Below are 12,132 nucleotides of genomic sequence, written 5' to 3' on the forward strand. Positions count from 1 at the left end.
TCTTTCATAACTAACTCTCCAGCCCAGGCAACATCCTTGTAAATCTCCTCTGCACACACTCTAATGCAATCACATCCTTCCTATAATGCGGATTCCAGGACTGCACACAATACTCTAACTGTGGCCTAACCAGTGTTTTATACAGTTCCAGCATAACCTCCCTGCTCTTATATTCTATGCCTCGGCTAATAAAGGGAAGTATCCCATATGCCTTCTTAACCACCTTATCTACCTGTCCCACTACCTTAAGGGACTGGTGGACATGCATACCAAGGTCCCTCTGATCCTTGGTACTTCCCAGGGCCCTACCATTCATCGTGTATTCCTGTGCCTTGTTTGTCCTGCCCAAGTGCATCACCCCACACTTATCCAGCTTAAATTCCATTTGCCACTGATCAGTCCATCTGACCAGCCCCTCCATATCCTCCTGTAATCTAAGGCTATCCTCTTCACTATTTACCACCCCACCAATTTTCATGTCATCCACAAACTTACTGATCAGCCCTCCTACATTCAAGTCTAAATCGTTTATATATACCACAAACAGCAAAGGACCCAACACCGATCCTTGTGGAACCCACTGACACAGGCATCCAGTCACAAAAAGACCCCTCGACCATCACCCTCTCTTCCTGCCACTCAGCCAATTCTGGATCCAATTTGCCAAATTGCCTTGGATCCCATGGCCTCTTACCTTTGTTATCAGTCTCCCATGCAGGACCTTATCAAAAGCCTTGTTGAAGTCCAAGTAGACAACGTCAAATGCATTGCACTTGTCTACATACCTGGTCACCTCTTTAAAAAATTCAATCAAATTGGTCAGACATAACCTCCCCTTAACGAAACCATGCTGACTGTCCTTGATTAATCCCTGCCTCTCCAAGTGTAAATTAATTCTGCTCCTCAGAATTGCTTACAATAGTCCCCCCGCCACTGAGGTTAGACTGACTGGCATGTCGTTCCCTGATTTATCCCTTCCTCCCTTCTTGAATAACGGTATCACATTGGCTGTCCTCCAGTCGTCTGGCACTTCTCCTGTGGCCAGAGAGGTATTGAAAATTATTGCCAGTGCCCCTGCTATCTCCTCCCTTGCCTCATTCAACAGCCTGGGATACATTTCATCCGGGCCTGGAGATTTATCTACTTTTAAGCCTGCCAGACCACTTAGAACCTCCTCACTTTTTATGCTAATTTCTTTAATTATATCACAGTCCTTCTGCCTGATTTCCATACCCACGACGTCCCTCTCACTTGTGAACACCGACACAAAGTATTCATTTAGAACCTTACCCACATCTTCCAGCTCCACATGCAAATTACCACTATGGCCCTTAATGGGCCCTACTCTTTCCCTAATTATCCTCTTACTCTTAATGTACTTGTAAAATAACTTTGGCAGGTAAAATAAAGGAAAATCCAATGTTTTTTCATGTCCCCTTTTTGCCCTCCTGATTTCCTTTTTGAGTTTCCCCCCTACACATTCTATACTCCTCCAGGGTTTCCGCTGTTTTGAGCCCTCGGTTATCTGCAATAAGCCTCCCTTTTTCTCTTTATCCAATCCTGTATATCCCTCGACATCCAGGGTTCCCAGGATTTGTTGGTCCCACCCTTTATCTTGACTGGAATATGTTGGCCCTGTACTCTCCCTATTTCCTTCTTGAATGAGTCCCACTGCTCTGATGCAGATTTACCTATAAGTAGCTGCTCCCAGTCCAATCTGGCCAAATCATACCTGATCTTATTAAAATCGACCTTCAGAAAAGAAATATTTGTACCTTGTACATCCCAATACACTTTAAAGCTAATTAATTACTTTTTAAAGAGCAGTCATACAACAGCTGCCTGAATAGTGTTGCTCCTCTTACCTATAGGGCAGATGACCAGAAGCTGTTTTAAGGGGTGTCTTAGAGGAAGAAAGGGGTAGAAAGATTTAAGATGAGAATTCCAGAGTTAAGGCACTCTCCTTCGTCTTTCTCCATTAAAGGTGCTACATAAATGGAAATATTTATTGCTTACCCAATAATCATCTTTTGTCTGGTTCTGCTTGCAGTGCAGTCAGTCATAGTACTTGTTTCCATATCACTATTGCTAAGTGTGTGAATGGCTGAGGATGTTTCTAGCCTTGCTATTAAATCCATTTGCACATTACTGATTGCCTTAGGGCAACTATTGTCTGTTCAGGAAATGTCCTCTTCATTTCCTCTTGCAGTGAATGAAGAGTATCAGTCCTGTGAGAGATTATTTTCTATAGCCTGTGTAGGACAGACGGCTATATTCAGATGTTAATTAAGTGAAGTTTGAATCAGGTTGAAATACCCTCCGGGCCAGTTTCAAAGTTATTTCTCCAGTTTCTTTTCATGTGATGTAAACTATGAATTTGTTTCTGCAATATACTTGTGCAATAAACTTCTGCATATACTTCCTCTGTAAATTTTTGTATTTCATCGTTGTGTCTCCATATAATAAGAAAGGCATAAAGCCAAAGTTAACATTATAGAGGTTGCAGCACAGATGGAGGCCATATGGCCCATTGTGTCTGTGTCAGTGCTAGCTCTTAACTGGAACCATCTTCTTTAATCCCATTTCCTTGCTTTTGCCTTGCCTCTTTGTATTCCTTTCCTTTCAAATATTTACCTAATCTCCTTTTTAAAGGGAAAATGCAAATACTAGAACTCTGAATTAAAAATGGAAAGGGCTGGAAATAGCTTGCAGATAGATTCTGTGAAGGGAGAATGGATAGGGGATTTTTTTTTCCCCCTGTAATTGACACATGGAAAGCATTACTGCCTGTGGTTATGGTGATAAGGCTGAACAATTTAAAAGGTGGGGGTGGGAAAGGATTCTGGGTTCAACACTCTGTGCTCACTGACCTACATTGGCAGCCAGTCAAGTAAAGCCTTGATGTTAAAATTCTCATCCTTGTTTTCAAATTCCTCAATGGCTTCACCCCTCCATACCTCTAATCTCCTCTGGCCCCATAACCCTCCAAGGTCTCTGTGGCTCCTCTAATTGTGGCCTCTTAAGCATCACCATTTTTTGGTTTTTAATCAAAAACCAGAAGATGGTGGCTATGTCTTCAGCTGCCATGTCCCTAAACTCTGAAATTCCCTCCCTAAACCTCTCTACCTCCTTTTTTTCCCTTTTTAAAAAAAGAATCTCCTTTAAAACCAAGTCTTTGGCCAAGTTGTTGGTCACCTGTCCTAATATCTCCTTATGTCGCTCAGTGTCAAATATTATTAATGCTCCCTTGAAGCGCCTCATGGCATTTGTGTTGCCGAAAGACAAGCTCTTGACATTTTGAAACAAAAACAAAAATAGCTGGAAAAACTCAGCAGGTCTGACAGCATCTGCGGAGAGGAACACAGTTAACATTTCGAGTCCGTATGACTCTTCATCAGAACTGAGGAAATATAGAAATTAGGTGAAATATAAGCTGGTTGAGGGGGGTGGGACAGGTAGAGCAGGACAGAGGGCCAGTGATAGGTGGAGGCAAAGGAGGGATTGCCAAAGGTGTCATAGACAAATGACAAAGGGGTGTTGACGGTGGTGATATTAGCTAAGAAATGTGCTAATGGTGACATTAAGGGTAGAAAGCAGGATGAACAAGTAACAGATAGCCCTAGTGGGAGTGGGGGGAAGGGATCAAAATAGGCTAAAAGGTGGAGATAAAATAATGGATAGAAATACATTTTAAAATAATGGAAATAGGTGGGAAAAGAAAAATATATTTAAAAAATATATAAAATATTGGGAAAAGGGGGTGGGGATGGAGGGGAGAGTTCATGATCTGAAGTTGTTGAACTCAATGTTAAGTCCGGCAGGCTGTAAAGTGCCTAGTCGGAAGATGAGGTGCTGTTCCTCCAGTTTGCGTTGAGCTTCACTGGAACATTGCAGCAGGCAAAGGATGGACATGTGGGTATGAGAGCAGGGTGGTGTGTTGAAATGGCAAGCGACATTGTCATTTTGAGTCAGGCACCTTTGATCCTTCCGCACCTTTTTAAAATTGTTTAATCTATCTCCATAAACACTAACAGTGATGATTTCCATATTTCAATAACCTTTTGTGGGTGGGTCGAGGGGGCTGGGGCAGGAAAGAAATATTTTTAATGTAGCCCCTGTCCATTCTCCTTATGCTTAATCCTCTTGTCACTGACCAGCTAGTTCAAACTCGGTGGTTTCAGGAAATTTCCCTTTTGTGTCGATGGCCAAATCATTTAGGTTTCATATTTAATTCCCTATATTTCAAGTAAGGACAGCATATGGATAAAATAAGTAGTTTTTTAAAAAAAAAGTTCCCTGGTTCCTAGTGGTTATAGAGCAGATGGTATGACCTGTGCTCAGTTAGCTGCATTTTGGAGTGACTATTGAAGTGCTACTGTTGGTCTTAGCAGTCTCTTGTTTTTGGTGGGGGGTAGAAACTAAGCCAGGATACCTGCTTTTTGTTGCTATCCAGTGATTTTCTTTTAAAGTGGGTATTGGCTGAGAATTGGATGGTGCTTGGTAGCCATGACTCTTAAAGTTGAACAGCCTGAGATCTAGACTTCTACCTGAAGAGTCGCCACTTGGGTGAGGCAGCAGAGGTTACCTGAGTTTGTGCAACCATCTGCTGGAAAGAATCCACCTGTTGAGAAAATTAGCAAGGAGGGAAACGAATCAGTCCAAAATTGAAATGTTTCTAATAATGTGTTTCTGTTCCATATTTTTCAGCTCCAAGTCCAACTATAGGAGTTTCATACCTTGCAACAAAATGTGTGGATGTAAGAAAACACCATCAGAAATCAAAGTGGTTCATGCCATGGGGTCCCAACCAGTGCCCAAAGAAGATCCAGGAATTTACTGAAGCTATGCAGCAACAGATTGCAGCCAATGACATCGTGTTTACAATCCACGTCCCACACCAAAATTGGGAGATGAGTTCCTGGTTTCAGTTTCTATTGGTTGTTCTGCAGTTTGAGATCGAATTTCAGATTGACAATGAGATAAGTAAGTGTTGGTATGAGGAAGGAGCACCACTTGTTTATACATTAGGAAAATTGGTTCATTTAATACCTTTTGTTTTCTTTGGCAGGGTAGGTTATAACAGCTACTTTCATTTATATAGCATATTTAGTGTTTTTTTTTAAGTCCCAAGATGCTTCACAGAGGCATTATATAAAAAAAATGACACCAAGCCACATAAGACATTAGAGCACATGATTAAAAGTTCTGTCAAAGAGGTAGGTTTAAAGGAGTGTCTTGAAAAAGAAAAGTGAGGTGGAGAGGTATAGGGAGGGAATCTCACAGCTTAGGGCCCTGGCAGCTGAAAGCACAGCCACCAATGGTGGGGCAATTAAAATTGGATGCACAAGAGGTCAAAGTTAGAGGAGTACTGATAACTTGGGTGTTTGTAGAACTAGAGGAGATTGCAGAAATATGGAGGGATTAGAATTTGAGGATGAGAATTTTAATTTTGAGGCATTATTTATGGGAGCCAGCACAGGTCATTGAGCATAGGGATGATGAGTATAAGGGTGATGATTGAGCAGCGTTTAGTGCAAGTTAGGACACAGGCAGCAGAGTTTTGGATGACCTCTGGATTATGGATGGTAGAACATGGGAAGCTGGCCAGGATTGCATTAGCATAGTCAATTCTAAGTATCAAAGCATTTGAGGGTTTCAGCAGCTGAAATACCTGAAATAGCAATGGGGCCTGGTGATGTTCCAAGAAATGGAAATAGGCCGTCTTACTGACAGTTTGGATATGTGGTTGAAAACTCATCTTGGGGCTTTAAGTATGATATCAAGGTTGTGAACAGTCTTGTTCAGTCTCGACAGTTGCCAGGTAGAGGGAACCATAGGTTTAAAAAAGGGAGACTTTATTCCACTTGGACCCCTGTGGTTTGACCCAGGGTTACTCCCTGTAAATCTGCTGAATTTGATAGGTCGTTAAGCAGAGAAAGAACTGAAGAATCCTTGTATGTTTTTACTGAAGACCTGCATTGCTTTTCTGAAGGTACAGAAAAACACATCTTTGAAAGAAAGGCAAAATACTCTGAAGGCTGCAAATGTGAAATCTGAATGGAAAACGCTGCAAATACTCAGTTTGCCTAGCTGCATCTATGGAGAGAGAAGTGGTAAACATTTCAGGTCGATGACCTTTTATGAGAAGTTGACCAGGAGATATATGACATATTGCAATTGGCTTCAGCCATCCTGTTTTGCAGGGAAGGGAGTACTGCAAAAGCAGAAAGGGTTTTGGCTCCTGAACACTTTCCTTATGGTTTTGGCCATAGTGTCAAATAGCCTGTACTCATTTTCAAGGCTCAACATCTGAAACGTGGCCACTTAGTTCAGATATTAAAGAACTGCTAAAACGTGTAGAGTTAGACCGCCATTAGAGGTGGAGAGATGAATTGGGGGTGGGGAGAAACTTGCACAGTATTGTAAAATGCCTATCACAGTGGCTGAGCTATTGCGTCAGCTCAGACTAGGCTTCAAACCTGGGATCTTCCTGGTCTGCATGGTGCTCAATGTAAGAAAAGGAAATTTGAGACTAAATGCTGGAATTTTCCAGCCCCTCCTGCAGGTGCGATCTTCCAGTCTCGCTGAAGCAAATGGCTCGCCTTGGTTTCTGGCCCCGCCCTGCCACGACAGAGCCAGAAAATTCTGCTCTAAATCTTGTATTTATTTTGTACAGATTTAAACACTCTTGCCACTGTCCCAATTGCTCATGCATATTATGAGCATTTTTTTTGTAGCCAGGGATAACCCAGAATAATTTAAACTATTATTGCTTTTCATTTGATTTCTTCTTATCTGATCCCAGTGCTTTTATACACTGACCCATTAGGACAGTAACTCCTAGCTGTTTTAACCTGGCTTACTTTTGTATGTTTTCCCTTTCATGTTGACTCTAAACTTCAGAGTGTCTTAGCATTAGGTCCTAGAGCACTCTTCTGTGGGACCCCAAAGTGATCAATTAGTAAGAGCGCAATCTCCATGTGTCAGAACTAGAGAAATGTTTTACAGATGGGTCCCAATCCATTGGTTTATTTCTTACGTTCACTGCAGTTGTCCAGCATGAAATGGAACCACACAGCAGGAAGATCCCAGGTTTGAGGTCAGTGTATGCTGCTGGGAAAAACAACAAGATTTCTATTCTGGTTTCCTATCCAGTGACTCCAGCTGGAGTGCTGTGTGTTTGGACATCACTGGAGAAAAGTATCCATACTTCAGTTAAATAGCCAGCCAACACCAGTTGTGAAAGCTCAGCCTAAATAATGGCCATTTGAGTGAGTTGCAGGAGGGTCATTATTGGCTACATGTAAGGGTGGGAGGAAGAGTAAACCTTGTACTTGACTAAGTTGTACTGAAAGGCTTTGTAAAATATTTGGGAGCAGGCAGTTGGATCTCGAGCCTAGTCTGTTTGAGTCTTGAGTGAGCTGGAATGTAATTGATAAGAGTTAGTAAAAACTACCAATAGTAATCATATCCCCTGTGGGTGAAATGAAGCTTATTCACACAATCGGGATGAAATAAATACTCCACTTCAACAACATTTGGCAGCTCTCCAGCAATAACACAGCTGTTGAAGTGGATTAGTTGTCAGGGGTGACAGACATGGTGGAGTGACAGAATGTTAAATTGGCCTGCACTCCAGGTCTTGAGGAGAACTCTCGCTAATCTGGCGCTTGACCACAAAAAGTTTTCTGTTCTCTTCATGTATAAAGAAAAACTTCACAAAAAAGACTTTGTTTCCAACGCTGGAGTGTTTCTAAACTATTATGAAATTTCTGTTGTGCATTAGACAGTCTAAGCTTCTTCATTTGAATAGAGTAGGGAGGAGGAGTCTGCGTGAAATAAACTTGTCATTGGGCTGAAAATCCACACAATGCAACTTGTGGGGGTGGTGGGAAATATGTTTTATGTTCTGGGATCAAGAAAAATTTGTCACTGGTTTCTGTAACCTACTGCCCATGATGGCACATTCCAATAGGTATAACTCAGTAGCAATCTAAGGTAGGGGCCCTGACATATAATAAAATAAATGAATCTCATTCCATTGATTTGCTCCCTTCCATTGCCCTAAGTGAATTTGGCTACATCAGCGCAAGCTGAGAATTAAATCTGGGTCAACCCAGGTCTGTGTGGGCTGCTGCAAAAATAGGCACTGCTGTTGCCCTGTAAACCATTTGGGGAATCTTAACAACAAATCCCTCCCCCCACTGCCACCAAAATGCCCATTGTTCCCTCTTTGCTAAAGTCCCAGCTGCTGGTGGGTATATGGCCAATATCAACATGTTACACTGTAAATTATCTTTTTAAAATCTCATCTCATATCTTTATTGCACTGTATAATAATTTAAATGTTAAAAGGCATGTTTATTTTGGCTGTGTGTGTGTGGTGTGGAAAATGCAGAAATATGGGCAGTGGGTCCAGGTAATGCTGTCTGCAGTCTGTTGCTTTTCAATGGCTTCTCAAATTGCTATTTGAGAGAGTTATGGGAGAACTAGTACCAGCAGAATCAATCACTTCAGGATAGGAATGAAAGATGTTTTTAAAAATACAGTACCATTGTTTTAAAATAGTTTATTCTGCTGCTGATGAGGTCTATAAATGGATAACAAAGGTTAAACAATCTAAAAGCGGATAATGACTGGTGTGGTTCACTGGTAGATCTTTGTAATCCGATCCATATCATTCTATGTGGACAATGTTCACTGACCTTGTGTCACTGACTTTCCTCTTGTATTTCTCCTCAGTTATTCTTGTGCAGAGCAGTTTCATTACACAACTTAAGTAATGTCAGTAAGATCCTGAGAATAAAGTTTCTACTTTTTGTTTTTAAATGATTTTAGCTTTGGGATTAGCACTTGCTAAGAGCCAGCACAGACATGTTGGGCCAAATAATGGCTACCTCTGCTATAAGCTTCTGATTCTTACAATCATAGAATATTGCAGCCAGAAGGAAGCCAGTCTGCCCTTTGTGTCTGTGCTGGCTCTCTGAATGGCTAGTCGCACTCCCCTGCCTTTTACCCTGTAGCCCTACAAACTATTTTCTTTTCAGATAACTATCCAATTCTGTTTTGAAAGCAACAATTCTATGAAGCCGCTGACAGTCTACAGGTGGCGGCAGCACTTCAGGAATTCCTGACAGCGTTTCATGTGTGAGCTTAGACATTCGGAGTTGGCAGTCTGAATGGCTGCCTTCACACAATTTCCAGGAAGGGGTGCTTGGTGGCAATGGAGAGCTGAAGAAAGTAAATCATTTCACAGTTTTTGTTTTCCTCAATTGGGACCATGAAATATTCCAGCTAGGACAATTCTGTGGATGATGTCAGTACCTTTATGGGCAATGTACTTGGTTCGTACTTCAGCATTTTGCAACGCGATTTCCACTTTTTAGCTGTCTCCAGTTTGTTTTGAAAGAGTTGTGTAAGGGAAATTAAATTAATACAATATTGATTTGTGTCCTTCCAAGTGACCTTTGTAAAAATATATTTTCCCTTTTGAAGTTAGTGACGCAAGGGGCATTATATACTGAAGAAAGTGTCTGTAATACCAGTAACACTTTGATGTATAGACTTTGAAATGGAAATAGCTGTTGCTTCTATGCCAATAACAGTTCCCTTTTTTTTAAAAAAAATTCAGAAATTAAATTGTGAAAATCTGATCACTTTTTGTGCTGCTTTGATGTTATGCTCCATTCGGAACTGTTCATGATTATAGCGGTTCATATTCTTACTGAATTTGTGTTGTTTAAATGACTGGGCAGTTTTGGTACTAATAGAGTCACTGTGCATGTGCAAGATTTGTACGTGCACATTACAAAATGTCCTGTTTAGGACTTTTATCATTTTAGTTGGGACCTTCCCAGCATCAGAGGAAGACCCTCAGGTCAGATACAGATGGTAATGTGGCATATTTTAAAGTTAATTCCTGTCTAAGTATGGTGTTAGTCAGACCAAAGATGGCAGCCACGTTTTTGGCAGGGGCTGCCATTTAGCTTTGTTGTTGCAGCACCTTTTTTTGTTTGGGTTGTCCAGTGAATCTTCCTAACAGCCTCAAACTAAACACCCACAAATGTTCAGAAAATGTTTTGCAAAACATAATGTAACATTGGTGAAAATGTTAATATTGATTATGGATAATATATACTAAATACACTAGGGAAGGCAAATGTGGTACAGTACAGAGGCAATTCTGTAGGATAAAGTTCTGTGCTCTGAAATAAAATACATCTAACAGAACTTGAACATATGCACCTGAAACATCAATATCATCTTAATTTTAACTGACCTGCTATGCATTTTCCCGTTAATGCCTACAGTTGATCCCTAGGAATCCCTTTCCAACCAGTAATCTAATTTCAATATTTAGAATAATTGTTGCAAACCCTATTAAAATAGTCTCTCACAGGTATCTTTTTATTCTATTTTATTACTGTGCCCAACCCTCAAAGCTTTTGACTTAACTCACGGGTCAAGAGTATTGTATTAGCAGCTTGAAATATAGTATTAGAATATGCTGAGAAATACAAAGATCACACAACTTTTTTACGAACCTGCAGCAAATTTTTGACCACTTTTTTAAACAAAAATTCAGATTAATCCAACTCTATCGCCCTAAAATTATATACAGGCTTAGAATTTCTGTTCCCTGGGGTGTTGTAATCTGGAGGTACCCCAGAAGATGCCCTGGAAGTCCTCACTGCACAAGAATTCCCCGTGAAGTTTAAACTTCTGATGGGCAACTGCCCTGCACCTGGAACCATCTAACACTCTGATTTAAATCGGAGACTTCAGATGGTCCCGACTCTTAGCAGAATAGTTAACCAGGAAAAGTTAGAAAGATTAAAACCACTTCCAACTCCTGGGTATCTATACTACTAACCCCTACCCCCTTGCCCACTTACCTTACACATTTACCTTCCTCTGGCTTCTCAAAGTGGCTGGGACCTTTTTAAACTTACCTGGTATACAGCAGCTAGTACTGTAAAAAGGGGGTGTAGCTTCACTTCCCACCCCCCACCCCGACGCTGCTGGCCTGCATTGGAAGGAGTTGGAGCTGTTGCACTGCACGTGTCTCACCAGGCCTAGAATGGAAGGCCGGGCGAGAAGTCTGCAGCTCCATTCCATTGGTGATTGCCACGCCATAGAAACTCTGGCCTACTATTCCATTTCTAGATTTAAGGTCTCTGAAGAAGTAAAGTTTAGTGAGGGCAAAGGATCAAAGAAACTTCATTGTTAGTCTCTGGCTGAACAAAAGAACTAGTACTCTGCCGTTTAAGAACTGTATTTTAAAAGCTGAGGTGAAGATGCCCCATCAGATAATTTTTCTGGTGAGTTTTGCAACCTCTTGTGTCAGTGATGTTGCTTATTTGTTTTACACTGACCCTCAAGCCTCTCCACCATTGAATAAGATTGTGACTGATCTAACTCAACTAAACTTAAGTATGTGCCTAAAAAATCTTATTGATCTCTGTCGTGAATATTGTCATCAATTAAGCATCCACAACCTTGTAGAATAGTGAATTCCAAAAGTTCACAACCCTCTGAGTGAAGGAATGTCTGCTTCATTTCAGTTCTAAATAGCCAGCCACTTATCCTGAGACTAGCACCCTTAGTTCTAGACGATACAGCCAGGGTAAACAGCCTCTCAGCAACTTTGCTGCCTTGTTCTTTAAGAATCTTGCATTTTAATGAGATCACCTCTCATTCTTCTAAATGCCAGAGAATATAGGCACATTCCATGCAATATCAATCCGTCCAACTCAATGGGGCTGCTGTTGACAGTGATGTAAAGGAAAAGGAGGCATTTGTTGGCAGATCTTATCCTAAGGCATTCATGGTAAAGTATTCTTCTACAAGTGTGTGTTTTACAGCAATTGTAGCATCAAATGCAAGATGGTTACACCACAGAATAGCTCAAGTCCCCCCTTTCCCTTTTGGTTAAGTTCTGAATGTAGATAGAGGCTCCCTCTCTTGGACCTTTTCTGGAGATGAGCAAGTGACCTTCAACCAACACCGGTGGCCTTGAGACAAGAAAATTTAATTGGAAATTCTGTGTAAGGGATCCCTGATGGAATTGTACACTGTGCTATTTAATTGGCAAGTGCTTGGACAATGATATTTTCCCTTGAGATTTATTAT

At 41.1% G+C, this 12,132-nt stretch overlaps 1 protein-coding gene across 2 annotated transcripts in view; it reads left to right on the top strand.

Moving 5' to 3' along the window:
* Nucleotides 1-12,132, top strand: part of wls (Wnt ligand secretion mediator) — a 75,673-nt gene that overhangs the window by 14,122 nt on the left and 49,419 nt on the right. For both annotated transcript variants that reach the window (XM_078561263.1, XM_078561262.1), the window contains exon 2: nt 4,708-4,983. In XM_078561263.1, the coding sequence (XP_078417389.1) occupies nt 4,708-4,983 (276 nt within the window). The remainder of the gene's footprint in view (nt 1-4,707; nt 4,984-12,132) is intronic.

This window comes from Cetorhinus maximus, chromosome 17 (genome assembly GCF_964194155.1).
Source record: "Cetorhinus maximus chromosome 17, sCetMax3.hap1.1, whole genome shotgun sequence".
Lineage (NCBI taxonomy): Eukaryota > Metazoa > Chordata > Chondrichthyes > Lamniformes > Cetorhinidae > Cetorhinus > Cetorhinus maximus.